Consider the following 19,132-nt stretch of genomic DNA (forward strand, 5'->3'; position numbering starts at 1 on the left):
AGGAATTCTGGGTTGAAGTCCACAAGTCATCAAAGGGTCGAGTTTGAAGACCCCTGCTTATGAGTATTTCTCACACTTATGACCATGCCTGGCTGAGGAATTCTGGGAGTTGAAGTCCACAAGTCATCAAAGGGTCGAGTTTGAAGACCCCTGCTTATGAGTATTTCTCACACTTATGACCATGCCTGGCTGAGGAATTCTGGGAGTTGAAGTCCACAAGTCATCAAAGGGTCGAGTTTGAAGACCCCTGCTTATGAGTATTTCTCACACTTATGACCATGCCTGGCTGAGGAATTCTGGGAGTTGAAGTCCACAAGTCATCAAAGGGTCGAGTTTGAAGACCCTGCTTATGAGTATTTCTCACACTTATGACCATGCCTGGCTGAGGAATTCTGGGAGTTGAAGTCCACAAGTCATCAAAGGGTCGAGTTTGAAGACCCCTGCTTATGAGTATTTCTCACACTTATGACCATGCCTGGCTGAGGAATTCTGGGAGTTGAAGTCCACAAGTCATCAAAGGGTCGAGTTTGAAGACCCCTGCTTATGAGTATTTCTCACACTTATGACCATGCCTGGCTGAGGAATTCTGGGAGTTGAAGTCCACAAGTCATCAAAGGGCCGAGTTTGAAGACCCCTGCTTATGAGTTGAAGTCCACAAGTCATCAAAGGGCCGAGTTTGAAGACCCCTGCTTATGAGTATTTCTCACACTTATGACCATGCCTGGCTGAGGAATTCTGGGAGTTGAAGTCCACAAGTCATCAAAGGGTCGAGTTTGAAGACCCCTGCTTATGAGTATTTCTCACACTTATGACCATGCCTGGCTGAGGAATTCTGGGAGTTGAAGTCCACAAGTCATAAAGGGTCGAGTTTGAAGACCCCTGCTTATGAGTATTTCTCACACTTATGACCATGCCTGGCTGAGGAATTCTGGGAGTTGAAGTCCACAAGTCATCAAAGGGCCGAGTTTGAAGACCCCTGCTTATGAGTATTTCTCACATGACCATGCCTGGCTGAGGAATTCTGGGAGTTGAAGTCCACAAGTGCCTGGCTGAGGAATTCTGGGAGTTGAAGTCCACAAGTCATAATTTCTCACACTTATGACCATGCCTGGCTGAGGAATTCTGGGAGTTGAAGTCCACAAGTCATAAAAGGGTCGAGTTTGAAGACCCCTGCTTATGACTCACACTTATGACACTTTATGACCATGCCTGGCTGAGGAATTCTGGGAGTTGAAGTCCACAAGTCATCAAAGGGCGAGTTTGAAGACCCCTGCTTATGAGTATTTCTCACACTTATGACCATGCCTGGCTGAGGAATTCTGGGAGTTGAAGTCCACAAGTCATCAAAGGGTCGAGTTTGAAGACCCCTGCTTATGAGTATTTCTCACACTTATGACCATGCCTGGCTGAGGAATTCTGGGAGTTGAAGTCCACAAGTCATCAAAGGGCCGAGTTTGAAGACCCCTGCTTATGAGTATTTCTCACACTTATGACCATGCCTGGCTGAGGAATTCTGGGAGTTGAAGTCCACAAGTCATAAAAGGGTCGAGTTTGAAGACCCCTGCTTATGAATATTTCTCACACTTATGACCATGCCTGGCTGAGGAATTCTGGGAGTTGAAGTCCACAAGTCATCAAAGGGCCGAGTTTGAAGACCCCTGCTTATGAGTATTTCTCACACTTATGACCATGCCTGGCTGAGGAATTCTGGGAGTTGAAGTCCACAAGTCATCAAAGGGCCGAGTTTGAAGACCCCTGCTTATGAGTATTTCTCACACTTATGACCATGCCTGGCTGAGGAATTCTGGGAGTTGAAGTCCACAAGTCATCAAAGGGTCGAGTTTGAAGACCCCTGCTTATGAGTATTTCTCACACTTATGACCATGCCTGGCTGAGGAATTCTGGGAGTTGAAGTCCACAAGTCATCAAAGGGTCGAGTTTGAAGACCCCTGCTTATGAGTATTTCTCACACTTATGACCATGCCTGGCTGAGGAATTCTGGGACCATGCGAGTTTGAAGACCCCTGCTTATGAGTATTTCTCACACTTATGACCATGCCTGGCTGAGGAATTCTGGGAGTTGAAGTCCACAAGTCATCAAAGGGCCGAGTTTGAAGACCCCTGCTTATGAGTATTTCTCACACTTATGACCATGCCTGGCTGAGGAATTCTGGGAGTTGAAGTCCACAAGTCATAAAAGGGTCGAGTTTGAAGACCCCTGCTTATGAGTATTTCTCACACTTATGACCATGCCTGGCTGAGGAATTCTGGGAGTTGAAGTCCACAAGTCATCAAAGGGTCGAGTTTGAAGACCCCTGCTTATGAGTATTTCTCACACTTATGACCATGCCTGGCTGAGGAATTCTGGGAGTTGAAGTCCACAAGTCATAAAAGGGTCGAGTTTGAAGACCCCTGCTTATGAATATTTCTCACACTTATGACCATGCCTGGCTGAGGAATTCTGGGAGTTGAAGTCCACAAGTCATCAAAGGGCCGAGTTTGAAGACCCCTGCTTATGAGTATTTCTCACACTTATGACCATGCCTGGCTGAGGAATTCTGGGAGTTGAAGTCCACAAGTCATCAAAGGGCCGAGTTTGAAGACCCCTGCTTATGAGTATTTCTCACACTTATGACCATGCCTGGCTGAGGAATTCTGGGAGTTGAAGTCCACAAGTCATCAAAGGGCCGAGTTTGAAGACCCCTGCTTATGACCATTTCTCACACTTATGACCGTGCCTGGCTGAGGAATTCTGTGAGCTGAAGTCCATAAAACGGCCAAGTTTGAAGACCCCTGATTTAGGCATTGCCAAGAGAATCCATTTAACCGACATGGTGCGTGTTGTCAAGAGCCGACAACTTCCCCTTTAGAAAAAAAAAAATGCTAGAAAAACAACTGACCCTACAAAAAAGCCAGTTTTGCCATCTGGGACATCCTCTATACAGTATATGCAATCTGTTTTCAGTTCTGTTTGCAACACTTCTCTTTAAAAGCTTGTTTGTACACCACGTTTCTCCCCGGGACCCCCATCCCTTTCCCCGTGTCCTTTGTGTCCAAAGACCCAACCTGACACACCTTGTTTTGACCGCAACACTGCATTGCAGAGGTAGGGAAGGGGTAAAAAAAAAAAAGAGAGAGAGATAAGTGTGTTAGGGTTTTTGTGTGTTTCGGGAAACCAAATGCGTCGGCACGCATTTTTGTAAGCAAAACGAGCCGATTATCTCTTCCTTTTCCTTTTGCAACCTCTGAATGGAGAGAAACACTCAGGGCACCCCCCAAAACTGCGAAGGAGGCAAATCCTAACTGTGTGTGCGTTGTTGAGCCCCCCAACAACTCTGGGGGTGAAGCGTTCGGCTCTCTTTTTTTCATGCCAACTCTTTTTTTTCCTATGCTGGCATTTCAAACCCCTTCGTAAATTTTGGGCAGCCCGGCTTTCGATGCATTTCATTTTAAATACATGGCTGGGAGGCCATAAATAAGGGGGTGCACCCCTCTGCGGTGGCCACTCAGCTCAGAAACCTTTGGGGGGGGGCTGGCTTTGAGAATATCTTTTTTTTCTTTGGGCAGATTCATAGCTGCTGACTCGGCACCGGCTGACGAACGAGGCACTCTCAGCCAGCAGGGTTTTTCCAGGGCCCGCCAGGGATCCATCAAAGGCCATGATTTAGCCCCCTGGCATCTTGGGGGGGGTGTGCATAACTTATCAGCCCAAAGGGGGCCACGGGGGAGAATATCCCAGGCACCTCGGGGGGCTCCATTTGCTATTAAAACGTGTCGGGAAATGTGGCACACGCTGGCAAGAAGGGCACGACTGCCTTTATTTTTGGCTGAGCGTAGAGTTTGCTAATTCTGAATTTAGCTTAATCCCCCCTCCCCTCCTTCTGTGAATCCTCAAACGTTTGGCCGCCACGTTCTAAGCATTACCTACCTCTCGAAGGGGTGTCCTCCCTCCCGGCGTGGCCAATTTAGGTAAAGCATCTCACGGTCTCGGCTCCGGGGGAGGCTACCGCTGGCCACCATCCTCTCAGTCCTTCAAAGAGATATCGAAACGGCTGTTTTAAGCTCCTGTCTCCCAGCCAGGGGAGACACTGGGCAGCCATCATGCGTTTTGCACCCGCAGGCTTGGGCTGCTCAATCTGTGCACTTGCGAAGTTTGCCTGGGTGGAGGTGTTTGGAGGGACCTCCTGGCTCCCTCTGAAAAGGGGGGTCCAGGGGACCCCCAACGTGTCCCCTTTGGGATGCTGTCGATGGGGAAAACACCCAGCCCGTCGGCATAAAACGGCCAAGGTAAAAATGTGGACGTTTTAAAACAGCGGTTCTCCACCTGTGGGTCGGGACCCCATTTGGGGTCGAACGACCATTTCACGGGGGTCGCCAAACAACGCCATTTTTCCCCCCCTTTTCCTTAGCTGTGCTCCTCCCTTTTATTCTGTTGGCTTTTGAAAGCCAATAGAATAGACTCTCTTGAATAGAGTCTCATTCTATTGGCTTTCAAAAGCCAATAGGAATTTTCCAGGCTGTCTCTGCCCTGCTGAGCCCGCCAAAAGTCCCATTCTGCAAACGGTGCTGCACCCGTTGAGTAGTCCTCGACTTACGACCGGTTGAGTAGTCCTCGACTTACGACCGGTTGGGGGGGTCGCGGCATTAAAAAGGTTGAGAACCACTGTTTTAAAAGGACATCCAAGACCAGCGGTCTCCAGACTTAGCAACGTGAAGACTTGTGGAATTCAACTCCCAGCATTCCCCAGCCAGCATGGAATTTTGAGGAATTAAGAGTCCACAAGTCTTAAAGTTGTCAGGCTTGGAGGACCCCTGTCTAAGACAGTGGGGGAATGATGGTAAAATGTCATTTGGACTTCTTTTCCTCCATTCCAAAGCACCCCTCATCTTCCAATGAGAAGGAAGCAAACCCGGAGAAGCAACTCGTACTGAGAGGCGACAGGCACCCTCCCTCCCACTCAATACAACGCCCGCTAGGACGTTGCTCATAGATAAAAGAGGGTGGTGAAGGGGAGCCCTTTCTGGGGATAAAGTGAGGGTGACAACCACACCGGGGCCACGAGGCTGCCCGTTGTGCCTCTCAGGGAGTCCAAATAATCTTCCTTTCTCAAAGGGTGGGAAATACCAGAACCGAACCTGGATGCAGATGGTTGAGGCAGCAGAATAAACAGATGTGCAAGCAGAAGGCAGCGGTGGCATCGAAAGAGAGGCTCCCTGTGAGGAAATGACTTAACTCAGGGGTCTCCAACCTCCGGTCTGTGGACCGGTAGCGGGCCACGGCATGCCAGCAACCGGTCCGCACAAACAAGCAAAGCCCCATCCGTGGGATGCAGGCAGCACACAAAAGCACGCTTCCCTCCGGCCCGTGGAAAAACCTCTCTCCACGGAACCCGTCCCTGGTGCCCCAAAGGTTGGGGGCCTCCGACTTAATTGTACCCCGTTTCTGTTTTCATTGCACCCCCAAACTGCCTCTGGGTCCTTGCCATCTGTTTCTTTCTTTGCTTGCTCTGCAAAACAGACTCTTCCCAGCTCTCTGGGCTCGCACGACGCCCAGGCGGGCGCTGGGTTCAAATCTCCCACCCTCCCCAAAATTGAAAAAAGAGAGCCAAGCCAGGGCCCTAGAACTTGAAATTAATCAACGAAGCAGGAGTCTAATTGCAGCGTTTGCTTGCTTATTAAAAAGATGGCAGGGGGTGGAGCGGTGACCTTTGATTTCTCGCGCCCCCCCTCTCCACCCCCGAAAAGACCACGTCCCGGGCAGATATCGGCACTTAAATTTTGTCTTAGCAACTGCAGGAGCGCCTGGCAGGATCCCGCCAGCCGCCGAAAATACGATTGCAGCCCCAGAGTTTTGAGGAACGTGTGCAATTAAAAAAAGACATTTCTGCACAGTGCTGAGGAGAGGAAAGATTAATCCTGCCAGGAGCAGCCTCCCCTTACAAAACCCACATGGTATGCATTATTGTGCGGAATTTATTAGGTAAATATTTCTTGAACAGAGGCTGCTGCATAATGGATTCCTTGAAAGAACCCCAGAGAGGCGACAGGAGTCTTTGCCTCTCCCCAGATCCTGCAGTGTCCCACTCTCTCCAGCCCCAGAGATTCCTTTCTTCCTTCCTTCCTTCCTTCCTTCCTTCCTTCCTTCCTTCCTTCCTTCCTTCCTTCCTTCCTTCCTTCCTTCCTTCCTCCCTCCCTCCCTCCCTCCCTCCCTCCCTCCCTCCCTCCCTCCCTCCCTTCCTTCCTTCCTTCCTTCCTTCCTTCCTTCCTTCCTTCCGGGGCCCAGCTTTTAAGCATCATCTTAAGAAGCAGATCCATTTTTGGGGAGCTGAAATGTGCAATCCTCAAGGAAGCGTATTGCAGCCCATTGTTGCAGTAAACGATGTGCAACTGACCGGGACGGTGCCTGTTGCACAAACATCGTTGTGCACGAAAAATTGGCCGTACGGCCCTAACTTTGCGTCCTGCTAGCCAAGCTTCCATTGTACTTCAATGCTTGGAAAATGTATTCCCCGATTCCACTGTTACTCCATGTGCTCAAATATCCTGGCCATCTAAGGCTGCTGTGCCTTTTTAACACCCCCCACTTTACAATGCATAAAGAAAATTATTTACATCGCACATAAGATACTGTTACCATGGTGGGTTTTTCTGTATTGTTTGTTTTTAATTAAACGGAATGACAAAGCTGGAGGAGACACGGAGAAGAAAGAGGCTGATAACAAGACTGTAAATAATTTAGAAAAGGAAAGGAAAAGAAGGTAGAAAGGAAAAGAATAGAAGAAGAAGAAAAAAAAGGCCATCAACTGAGAGGTGGAGGCTTGGCGGAGCTGTTTTGAGGGGAGGAGAAGCCGGGTGGCTAAAATGCACCCCTTCCTCCGTTCACGTCAGTTCCAAAGCGACTGTAAAGAAGAGAGGCAGAAATAGTCTGAAGCTGCACTGGAGACTCGGCGAACCTGCAGAAGAGGATGGAGAAGAAGGAAACAAGGAAAGAAAGAAAAAAAGAAAGAAAAAAAAAAGAAAAAAGGAAAGAAAGAAAGAAAGAAAGAAAAAAGAAAGAAAGAAGCAAAGGGAAGGAGGGAGAGAAAGAAAGAAAGGAAGGAAAAGAGAGAGAGAGAAAGAAAGAAGCAAAGAGAAGGAAGGAAGATAAAAAGAGAGAAAGAAGGGAAGGAAGGGAGGGAGGGAGAGAGAAAGAAAGAAAGAAGCAAAGGGAAGGAAGGAGGGAGAGAAAGAAAGAAAGGAAGGAAAAGAGAGAGAGAAAGAAAAAAGCGAAGGGAAGGAAGATAGAAAGAGAGAAAGAAGGGAAGGAAGGGAGGGAGGGAGAGAGAGAGAGAGAGAGAGAGAGGAAGGAAGGAAGGAAGGAAGAAGCAAAGGGAAGGGAGAGAGAAATAAAGAAAAGGAAGGGAGAGAGAGAGAAAGAAGCAAAGGGAAGGAAGATAGGGAAAGAGAGAAAGAAAGAAGGGAAGGAAGAAAGGAAGGGAGAGAGACAGAAAGAAAGAAAGAAGGAAAGAAGGAAAGGAGAAAGAAAGAAAGGAGAGAGAAAGAAAGAAAGGAGAGAGAAAGAAATTAAGAAAAAAGAAAGAAAGAAGGAAGGAAAGAAAGAAAGAAAGAAAGAAAGAAAGAAAGAAAGAAAGAAAGAAAGAAAGAAAGAGAAAGACGGATTTAGAAAGTTCCCATGGGTTCAAAATTGCAATCCCTTCCCGCCAACTGCAAAGCTGTGGATTGCTGACTTTGCCATGCGCCGCTTCAGGCATGCAACGGTGGGAAAGCAGAGAAGTGGGCGTGCATCACAAGGGTGGGGAGATCTCCAGCTGCTCCCAGGGCAGGGAAGCCACATGCAGAAGCCCACCAGAACAAGACACTGAGCTGAGCACAAATTCCAGGGGGGTTCAGGAAAGAAAATTGGGGCGGGGGGGGGGGCGGGGAGGAAATCTTGCTAAAATTTCAGGAAGCAGCAACGGAAGCGCAAAGCGAACATGCTTCTTGCGAGGAGGCGCGTTAAATGGGTGGAGAGGGGCTTACCATTGGAGTCTTCTGTTCCTCTTGGAATATTGGGGTTTTCTATTTAGAAAGGGGGGTGGGTGGGGAGAAAAGAATAAGACAGTCATCGAGCATCGGAGAAACTCAGGCAAGGATGAGGTGTGATGGATGGAGGACGGGAAAGAATGGATGAAGAATGGAAGACGCGAGGGGGGGGTGTTGATTAGAGTTTGGGGAAGCAAAGGAGGGGGAATTGGAAGCAGAAAGGATGGCATGGTTCGGCTGGGTCCCCCCCTAATTGCAATCTTCCTACCCCAACGGGGGTATATCCCTATCCTGGAGGGAGCATGCAGCTGGAAAGACATCAACAGACCACAGAAAGTAGGATGGTTGAGATGTCAACAGCGAGTCGGAAGGTGGGGAGATGATCCAAGATGAGCCACCGATGGAGGAATGGGGGCTCCCCCCTACCGAACACGATCAGCCGGGTGTGGGTGTCGGTGGAGCCCAAAGGGTTCTGCGCCGTGCAGCGATACATCGAGCCGTTCAGTTCGGCCGGCACGCGTTCCAACACCAGCTCTTTCCCGTCATGTTCGGTGCTGCCGTCCAGGAGCCGGCTCCCGACACGGGTCCAGGTGAACATGGGCTCGGGGAAGACTTCGTTCTGGAACCAAGGATCCACCCCACCCCACCCCAAACGGTCAGTTCAACCAACAGCATGGAGGAAAACAGGTCATGTGGTTATTGCCTTGAAGGTCCTCCTAGGGTCTGCTCAAACCTGGAACCATCGTCTGGGTGGGAGAAGCAATTTATGAAGAACCTGGATTGACTCCAAGAGTCAAAGGAACAACCATAAAGCTCTTTGGACGACCTCGTCACAAAGCAACTTAATCGCCCCACAGAAGGAAAGGGCTGGTAAGAAGACACTTCTCAAATGTTGATGTTTGGGGGGTTCTAGTTAGATTAAAAGTTCTTGGGAGGAGACAAGAGAGATGTGAGTTGCCTAGATCCAGCCCAGAATGGAGGCTGCGAATTGAGGGTCCGTAAAGGACGGAGAAGGAAGCTAAGTGGTCAAGAGCAAAATGGTTTTTGATGGAACCATCAGCTCCTTTGTGTCCACCTTGATGTACCTGGCATGCTATACACCCTCTTCACCACCTGTTTTCCTTGCTACCTTCTGGGAGGGGGGGGGGCTTCGTGGTATCCGAAGCAGAACATCCAGACTATGTCACGGTTTTGTTCCATTCAGGATCAACCTTGTGAACTCTCAAGCTTCCTCTTTCCACTATGTATTCAAGAGGGACAACAATTAATATTTATATGTATTTATATGTAAGAGCGTAGATATATACATACGTATGTATATAGCATATGTTGTGTGTGTTATGTATGTGTACACTTTTGAGAGCAAGAAACAGAGTTTCATTTTTAATGTGTGCCAGGGTGCACACAGTAAAAAAAATGACAATAAAGGTTATCTATCATATCATATCTATCTATCTATCTATCTATCTATCTATCTATCTATCTATCTATCTATCTATCTATCACAGTGTTTCTCAACCTTGACAATTTTAAGGCATGTGGACTTCAACTCCCAGAATTCCACAGCCAGCATGGCTGTGGAATTCTGGGAGTTGAAGTCCACATGCCTTAAAATTGTCAAGGTTGAGAAACACTGACTATCATCTATCTATCTATGCATGTATATCTATCTATCTATCTATCTATCTATCTATCTATCTATCTATCTATCTATCTATCTATCTATCTATCTATCTATCTATCTATCTATCGCTTGCTCACCTGTCTGCTTAAGTGAGGACCTGACCAAGAAGATGAAGGATAACTGAATAACAGAGTTGGAAGAGACCTTAAAGGTCTTCTAGTCCAGCCCGTCTCAAGCAGGAGACCCTATGCCATTTCAGATAAATGACTGTCCAATTTCTTCTTAAAAACCTCCAGTGATGGAGACAGGTCATTCCACTGATTAATTGTTCTAGGATGAGAACCCTCTGAAATTAGCTGAAGAAATAGCTCTCTTTTTGGGTGGAGGACTCAAAAAGTCCATCTCGACTCTCCAAATGTGGTGGACTGCATCCTTTGTCAAGCCCCAGCCAGCATGGCCTGGGCTAAGAGCTGGATTTTAGAAAATCCAGAGAACTTTAAATTGAATATGGTCTTCTGGCCCTATTTTCCAAGACAGTCAGATACAAGCTCTGGAACAATCTTTGCCCAAATCCTGGTCCTGCAACACTTTCTAAGCCAGGGGTCTTCAAACTTGGCCCTTTTATGACTGGTGGACTTCAACTCCCAGAATTCCTCAGCCTGGCTGAGGAATTCTGGGAGTTGAAGTCCACCAGTCATAAAAGGGCCAAGTTTGAAGACCCCTGTTCTAAGCCTTTGAAGTAGAGATGAATTGTTCATGCTCTAAGCAACAGTCCTCCCCTTCTGCTGAGTTTTCACCTCTCTGTTCACCCCCTGGAGACCCACCTCAGGGCCAGGTGTGAGAATAAATTGCTTTCCCCTTCACTAGAAAGACCCAGGGTGTCACACTTGGTGCCTGAACGTGAGTTGTGCACTACACTGTTGGAGAACTGGCCTCTTTGGCTTGGAACATGTTCCTACAACATCTGGTTGAGGGCCATCCACAAGAGCATCCATCCATCCATCCATCCATCCAAAGCTCGCCAACTTTACACCAAATTCTTGGGGTCGCAGAGCAAATCCACAGGGGATGAGGCACATCCCACCCTTCACAAAACATGTGTGAAGAACTACACATACACACCTTCCCTCCCTCTCTCCAGCAGCCACCCAGTGTGTTAGTTTTCAAGTCTCTCACACACCTGGCAGGGAAAAAAAAAAGGAAGCTAAGAAAGCTTCTAGGACTATCAATTTATCTGACTTTTAGCTGCCACGACATACACACAAACAAACACCCCTCGGTGTTTGCAAGACCAGTTAGTCACAGCAAGCAAATTAATGCGGGTGTTTCTTTCACAGCTGGCTGGTCTTCTTCGGTACACAATTGTCTGTCTTAGTCATTTTTTAAAAAGCCTATTAAATTATTCCCAGAAGTGACCTAGAAGATGAACACCAAAATGGTCCTTAACAAGCAAAGGAGGTCTTTGAGCTGGGGTAGGGGGATGGATTTTGGGAAGTGGGAGGAGGGGGGGATGAGTGTTGTACACACCTGAAATCCTTGGACCAGGATACGGACCGTGTCTCCAACGCGGGCTCTTGTGGGGGTCATCATAATTTTGGGGCCCTTTGGAGCCACTGCAGGAAAAGGAAAGGGGTTAGACCTTCGTGTTCTCCTGGGGTCCTACCTATCTCCCCCTCCCCATTTTCCCACCATCCCTGCAAAGGTTGACAACATTTGAACTTGCCGGAGAGATACTCTGCCTTTAATGTAACCATACAGGCAGTCCTTGACTTACAACCACAACAGAACCCACATTTTCCGTTGCTAAGTGAGACAGCTGTTGAGTTTTAGCCCAACTTTATCACCGTTCCTGCCACAGTTAAGTAAATCCAGCTTCCCCACTGACGTCCGCTCGTCAGAAGGCTGCAAAAGGGGATCACGTGACCCCGGGACACAGGAACAGTCAGAAGCCCCCGTCAGTTGCCAAGTGGTCAAATTTTGATCCCGTGACCGTGGGGATGCTGCAACGGTTGTTGAGTCTGAAAAATGGTCACAAGTCACTTTTTTTTCCAACCCCGTTGTAAATTTGAACAGTCACTAAATGAATGGCTGAAAGTTGAGGACTACGAGTATGTGAAAGGGGTCGCGTATGCCTTCTGCGCCTGCAAGACCCAAGATGGCTGGGCTAGGACTGGACAGAGCCAGTTCCAGCCAGCCATAACAAGGTTAAACACTTCATGTGAAAGTGGCTTCTTTTCTTTATGGAGACTTGAAGGTTCTTCATTATTAGGATCTAAGAAGACTTGACCAGCAACCATCTCCCACCCTACGGTTGAGTTTAGACCATATGCTTTGTTGCCCCAAAGAAAATGGGAGTCAAGCTGTTCTCCAAAGCCCCTGAAGGCAGGACAAGAAGCAATGGATGGGAAGAGGAGAGAAGCAACCTAGAACTAAGGAGAAACTTCCTGACAGATCAATTAACCAGTGGAACAACCTGCCTCCAGAAGCGGTGAATGCTCCAACACTGGGAGCTTTTAAGAAGAGAGTGGACAGCCATTTGTCTGAAATGGTGTAGGGTTTCCTGCCTGAGCAGGGGGTTGGACTAGAAGACCTCCAAGGTCCCTTCAAACTGTTATTCTGTTCTGTTCTGTTCTGTTCTATTCTATTCTATTCTATTCTATTCTATTCTATTCTATTCTATTCTATTCCATTCTAATCTCTCTTTATTCCATTCCATTCCATTCCATTCTATTCCATCTCTCTCTATTCTATTCTATTCCATTCCATCTCTCTCTATTCTATTCTATTCTATTCTATTCCATTCCATTCTAATCTCTCTTTATTCTATTCTATTCTATTCTATTCTATTCTAATCTCTCTTTATTCTATTCTATTCTATTCTATTCCATTCCATCTCTCTCTATTCTATTCTATTCTATTCCATTCCATCTCTCTCTATTCTATTCTATTCTATTCTATTCTATTCTATTCTATTCTATTCCATTCCATCTCTCTCTATTCTATTCTATTCTATTCTATTCTATTCTATTCTATTCTATTCTATTCTATTCTATTCTATTCTATTCTATTCTCTCTTTATTCCATTCCATCTCTCTCTATTCTATTCTATTCTATTCTATTCTATTCTATTCTATTCTATTCTATTCTATTCCATTCCATTCCATTCCATTCTACTCTACTCAACCTGATTACTGGATTTACACAATGCTGAATACAAGTTTCCCTCGACTGATGACTGCAATTGAGCCTGCATTTTGATCATGGCAGTTGTGAAGCAGGTTATCACGATTTTGCAGCAGTCATTAAACAAACATGGCGGTCATAAAGCAGATGCCATGATGATTAAGTTGTTCACTAAGGGCATTTTTTGCTGGAAACTTTAAGTGCAAAAAAAATAAAATAAAATCATGGGACGCTGCAAATGGGGGTAAAAGCAGGCCAGGTGTTGAGTACCAAAATGCAGCCACATGACACTGGGGGGAGGGGGCCATGGGTGGACGTTGTAGGTTCGATCACTAAGTGACCAGCGTTTACCTGTAATATACAAGCCAACAAAGGTAAATTCCTGCAGCCTATTAAGAATTAACTATCATTGTTTAACCACGGTTCCAATGGTTCTAATCTTAGCCTTTTGGGGTGAGGGCATCTGCTGGTTGGTAAGCGGTGTGAACGCAGCCCTCGGCTCCGTGGGATCGCTTTTGGGGAGGGAGGCAAGGACTGAAAAACCAAAATGCCAGCTCAGTTGGTCACGGTTTCCCGGCCTGCTGACAGCTTCAGCAGCAATGCTTGTCTCAAGTAATAGAGCAACTTCAGAGAGTCTTTTCTGCTCAAAAGTCAGCCGTCCGTCCGAAAAATCCAGACAGGATCCAAGACGTAAAACCGCCTTAGAGATATCAAAGCAAAAACGAATGTTAAATGTCATTTAAAAGGACAACTTAAAAAGTCTTCTGCAGAGAGGTGGGCAATAACGCCAGGGGAGAAGGCAGGACCCCGCCCGCTTTTCTCCAACTGTCTGCAGAGAGATTGAGGCTTTCTTCTTCCAGGATGGAAGGCTGAGTCAACCTTGAGCTATTCAGAATCGAACTCCTGGCGCGAGCAGTGAGTTAGCCTGCACTACTGCCTTCTAACCACTGCGCCACCACGATTCACCCAACTCGTTAACTGTATTAAATGGATTGGGGGCTCTCTGGATCCGGGCGTTGTAGGAACCCTTCTTTTCAACATGGTCTCCTTTAAGAGGGGATCAGGCTGCTCTCCAAAGCACCTGAGGCCAGAACAAGAAGCAACGGATGGAAACTCATCAAGGAGAGAACCAACGAAGGAGAAATTTCCTGACCGAGAGCAATTAATCAGTGGAACAACTTGCCTCCAGAAATTGTAGGTGCTCCATCGCTGGAGGTTTTTAAGAAGGGACTGGACAGCCATTTGTCTGGAATAGTATAGGGTCTCCTGCTTGAGCAGGGGGCTGGACTAGAAGACCTCCAAGGTCCCTTCCAACTCCTCCTCCTCCTCTTCTTCTTCTTCTCCTCCTCCTCCTCTTCTTCTTCTTCTCCTCCTCTTCTTCTTCTCCTTCTCATCATCTTCTTCTTCTTCTTCTTCTTCTTCTTCTTCTTCTTCTCCTTCTCATCTTCTTCTTCTTCTTCTTCTTCTTCTTCTTCTTCTTCTTCTTCTTCTTCTTCTTCTTCTTCTTCTTCTTCTTCTTCTTCTTCTTCTTCTTCTTCTTCTTCTTCTCCTTCTCCTTCTCCTCCTCCTGTTAAATCCTAGCACAATTGACTTACAATCTGAACGTAGTTGGAATAAGACACCTTGCCACAAAATTTAGAAACTTCTCTCCTGGTGCTGATAACATATTCCCTCCTCAGCTGTTGCCCTCTTGGCTTAGAACAACGCTAACCAGTAAAATGGGCACCGTGTGATCAAATGGAATGGAGAAGAGAGAGAAAAAATCCTTAAAAAAGCTTGGTTTTATTATTTTTGAGAGATCAGCAGCATCTCCTCTGTTTCTTTGAAGAGACCCACACAGAGAAAAAGCAACGGTATCCATAACAAGAAACCAGAATTCTTTTAATTCTTTGCCTTCAGAGAGGCTGGACTGCAATTTCCAGATGGCCATGCTTGGATGCCTTGGGAGTTTAAGAGTGGACCTCTCCATCCTAAGAAACATTGAGGTGGCTTAACATTACGATCAAAATTGTAGCTTGGTTTGCTTCCAGATTCGGGGATGGGTGGACTTCAAGCCAGAAGAATTCTGGGATAAAAATGGCAAAGCCTTCTGGTCCAACAGTGGTCAATAAAGGATCTCAGGAAAGGCTGCAAGTGAGAATGAAACCTCAATTTATTTTCTCTAACAGCTGCCGTTCATGGTTGAACATGCTAGACCAGGGGTAGGCAACCTTGGCTCTTTTATGACTGGTGGACTTCAATTCCCAGAATTCCTGAGCCAGCCACGCTGAGGGGAAAGAGAGAGGTTTCCAAGCTGAGCTATTCTGGCTCAGGAATTCTGGGAGTTGAAGTCCACCAGTCATAAAAGAGCCAAGGTGGCCTATCCCCGATCTAGGAGGCTCACTGCTTAGAACAGGAGGACTTAGGCCAGGGGTAGGCAACGTTGGCCCTTTTATGACTGGTGGACTTCAACTCCCAGAATTCCTGAGCCAGCATGGGGGAACTATGGCCCCCCTCATGACTTGTGGACTTCAACTCCCAGAATTCCTGAGCCAGCCATGCTGAGGGGAAAGGGAGAGGTTTCCAAGCTGAGCCATGCTGGCTCAGGAATTCTGGGAGTTGAAGTCCATGAGTCATAAAGCGGCTTGGGCCTAAGCCAGAGGTAGCATCTTTGGCTCTTTTATGACTCGTGGACTTCAACTCCCAGAATTCCTGAGCCAGCCTGGCTCAGCTTGGAAACCTCTCCCTTTCCCCTCAGCATGGCTGGCCCAGGAATTCTGGGAGTTGAAGTCCACCAGTCATAAAAGAGCCAAGGTTGCCCACCCCTGTGCTAGACCTTCTAATTCCCCGCCTGAAGAGGCTGGACCCTTTTGGGATCCGAAGAGCTGCAGAATGAGGTTCTTCACAACCTACAGAAGAGTTCAAAGAAAGTTCATCTTTTTTGGCCAGGTGAGTAAAGTAGAGGCTCACCTACCAAGAATGGCCCAAAGATGCTTTTTCAGGAGGCAACTGGACTTTCTTGTTTTTCCTTTGAAGACCTTTCGCTTCCCATCCAAGAAGCTTCTTCAGCTCTGACTGGATGGTGGGGAAGGGAAGGATTTACACTCCTTCCAGAGTCGTTGAGTCCACCTGTTGTCATATTCCTCCCCCTCTGTTGAGAAAGGGCTGTTCAACTTTGACACAGACGGCCTCTTTGACATAGATGGCCCATTTGCACCACTCAGGTGACCCTGAGGACACAAGATAAACCTCCAGGTGGCCTCAACGACTCTCCAAAAGAAGGCAAATGACCAGCTCTCTGCAAGGAGTATAAATCCTTCCATTCTCCACCATCCAGAGCTGAAGAAGCTTCTTGGATGAGAAGAGAAACATCTTCAAAGAAAAAACAAGAAAGTCCAGTCTACCACACAGTCCTTTCAGCAGTTCCAAGAAGGCTCCACACCCATTTGCACCACAGGTGACCCTGAGGACACAGGTAAACCTCCAAATGGCCTGAAGGACTCTCTAAAAGAGTGCAAATGACCAGCTGTCTGCAAGGAGTATAAATCCTCCCCTTCCCCACCATCCCGTCAGAGCTGAAGAAGCTTCTTGGATGAGAAGCAAAATGTCTTCAAAGGAAGTCCAGTTGCCTTGTGGGAAAAAAAAAGCATCTTTGGGACAACCATCACCTGGAGGACAGAGAACCTCCATAGACACCTACCAAGAATGAAGTTGGTGCCTCCTGACTTGTATTTCTGGGAACAGAGCTCTATCCATGAAGGTCCTTAGTTTGAAGGGCGGTGTGGTGATGGGTCTCAGATCTTGGCACTAAAAAACCCCCACTGAATCTGACGAGTTGGCAGAATGGGAGTTGCTTGGGAGACGACTTTCCCAGCAGGAAGGATCTGCAGGACTATCCCTTAGTCAACACTAGGATTCATCGGAGCTCTCCACGGTGCTGAAACACCAGGTCTCTTGAGTGCCCGTCACAGCGAGGTAGAACTGAAGAGAGGTTGTCAACCGTTCATTAATCCTGATTTGTAAAAGCAAACATCTCTGATCAAAGTCTTCAGAGCAGGATTAAGGTGAACGCAGCTTTCCTTCCAGCCTGCTTGGTGGATTCAGCCCGTTTCCCTCAACCCGGATTCCCGTCTTCCTCCTATCATAGAGCAGGAAATTGGATCACTTAACTACCATTCTTTTTCTACTGGAAAAATGGGTCTGTACGTTCCAGAATACTTACTGAGAAAATGCCACAGCCCCACTTCATTTTTACCAAGTGCCTTTAAACTACTATCCCTCTACTAAAAAGCAAGTCCTTATGTTCTGAAGGGGGAAGAGCATTTGAAACCAAGGGTGCCTACACTGCAGCGGGCAAAACCTTGAATCCTTGGAGGCTTTCTTTTATCAGCAACATAGGAATAAAATGGCTGGTTAGGAGTACCTTGCCATTTCTACATTTCTTTTACATTCCCCAAGGAATTTATTTGCAGAGGAACAGATCAATTGTTGAAGGAAATGCATCCGAACTGAAAAAGTAATTGAGGAGGGCTGGAATTTTTATGAAGCGAAACAGAGGACTAAGAAAAAATCTGGAACTTGTAGAGGGGAAAAGGAGCTTTTTTTAGCACGAGGCACAGCATCCTCCAACTCTGGGGGGGGGGGGGGAAACATGTGTGTTTGGTGGAAAGCTTAAAGAAAAAAAACACTGGTTCAACACCACTAGGAGTGTGGCAATTTGTTTGCAGTTTTGCTCCAGGATTATTGAACTGAGTCAAGCTTACTTGTTGACTAAAAGGGTCTAAATGTGCTTAGGTGAATTCGGATCAATTCTGGACCAGACCCTGTCTGGTTTCAACGCTGGTGGACTTTAAAAAAAACAAACCCAATCCTGCTTGACGATCTGAATCCTCCACCAGAATCAATTCCGCTGAACGGAGTCAAGATGGATTCCTCTCCCAGGCTGGCAGGGATCCACGAGCAGAGAAGCAGCCGCCGATTCCGAAAGAGCTAGTGAAAGAAAGACTTGGATTTCTTCCTTCCAAGCCAACCATCATTTTGACCAAGCCCTATTATTGTGGATGTGTAAGATTTATGTCTCCCTCGGCCAAAGGCAGTTTTTTCCATGGGGAGATTAACATAAAAGGTATTTTGTCTTTAATATGTAAATGCCGGGCTTGACACAGACAGAGAAGCCCTTAGAAAGACGCAACTCAATGAAGCGTTTGATCAGGACATCCTTCACGGGATTAGCGCCTTAAAGAACATCAGGTAATCTTCTCCTAGCCGGGGTGAAGAGAAAGGAGGGCCAAGATAGGAGCTGGATCAAGAAAAGGACGTTTAATCACTTCTCTAAAGTGATTAAGGACTCTTCCGATGGAGATTTCGCCCCCTTTCCCAGCGCGCCCACGAGAGAGACGACTCTGAAAAAGACAGCAAGGCTGATGAATGGTGGAGCTTAGCTACTCCTGGTGTAAACGCTACTCAAAATGGATTGCAACGGGGCAAACGGTGCCATCCATCCATCCCATCCTCCCCAACCGGCTGGGCAAAGCCGCCACCAGGCTTGGCAGCCAGAGATAGAATTCTGAACCAACCCAGTCAAATCTCCATGTCCTGAACTGACACTCAAATCCCTTTGAAGGTGACGTGTTCGAACGCTGCTGCTGCTTTCCAGGGAGGAGGGGGAAGAGAGAGAGAGAGAGAAAAAAAAATAAAAGGATGTGGAAGGAAGGACGCTAAAGCCACCGGCTGCTTCTTTCGACTCGGCGAGGTAGCAAATTAGGGAGACCTGTCCAAATTCATTCCTCCGGTTGGCTCCTGGATGGATGGCCGAGAGGAAGGACAGGAGGATAGGATGCTTCCCCTGTTTCTTTTATTGCTCGGATTTCGTGCCTGCCAACGTTCATTAGCTTGGAGGGTTCTCACCACGAGCAAGAATAAAAGGCGAGAGAAATCCGGCGGCTTTCACGACCGCCTTTAAAAAAGGGTCCTCAGTTAATGAGCCAGCCAGGAAGGTAGAACAAAATGAAGAGGAGAATAAATACGTAGGAAATGAAGAGTGCTGGGTTTTTTTTTTGTTTTTTTAAAAAAAGATCTTGGTTGGGAAGAGATATCAGAATATCTTCTTGTTCCTGTGAATGGCACCAGGAGCCCATTAAATTTAATGAAAGGTCGAGCAGAAACGCAAGCTGTAATCATCTCTGGAACAGGAAGAGAGGCAAAGGGAGGGAGAAAGGAGGAGGGATGAAGAGTTGGGGGCTTCCATTCCTGGTGGGAGGCATTCGTTCCTTTCCTTGGAAAGGCCAGCCTCTTGGTTTGGTCAGGACAACCTTCTCAGGACTA

General features: G+C 47.1%; 2 protein-coding genes across 5 annotated transcripts in view; both read right to left on the reverse strand.

Annotated features, from left to right (window-relative positions):
* Positions 1-4,380, reverse strand: part of PAX7 (paired box 7) — a 184,232-nt gene extending 179,852 nt beyond the window's left edge. Inside the window, exon 1 of the mRNA XM_039355065.1 lies at positions 3,929-4,380. The gene's annotated coding sequence lies outside the window, so the exon portion shown is untranslated. The remainder of the gene's footprint in view (positions 1-3,928) is intronic.
* Positions 4,381-6,641: 2,261 nt separating this feature from the next.
* Positions 6,642-19,132, reverse strand: part of IGSF21 (immunoglobin superfamily member 21) — a 252,342-nt gene continuing 239,851 nt past the window's right edge. For 3 of the 4 annotated variants that reach the window (XM_039355070.1, XM_039355069.1, XM_039355068.1), the window contains 4 exons: positions 11,174-11,259; positions 8,449-8,641; positions 8,020-8,058; positions 6,642-6,953 (listed from right to left, as the gene is read on the reverse strand). In XM_039355070.1, coding sequence (XP_039211004.1) covers positions 6,880-6,953; positions 8,020-8,058; positions 8,449-8,641; positions 11,174-11,259 — 392 coding nt within the window. In that variant the 3' untranslated portion in view covers positions 6,642-6,879. The remainder of the gene's footprint in view (positions 6,954-8,019; positions 8,059-8,448; positions 8,642-11,173; positions 11,260-19,132) is intronic. The other variant, XM_039355071.1, reaches the window with a different exon arrangement.

This window comes from Crotalus tigris, unplaced genomic scaffold, assembly GCF_016545835.1.
Source record: "Crotalus tigris isolate CLP2741 ecotype Arizona unplaced genomic scaffold, ASM1654583v1 scf7180000018590.67127310178:1205815, whole genome shotgun sequence".
Lineage (NCBI taxonomy): Eukaryota > Metazoa > Chordata > Lepidosauria > Squamata > Viperidae > Crotalus > Crotalus tigris.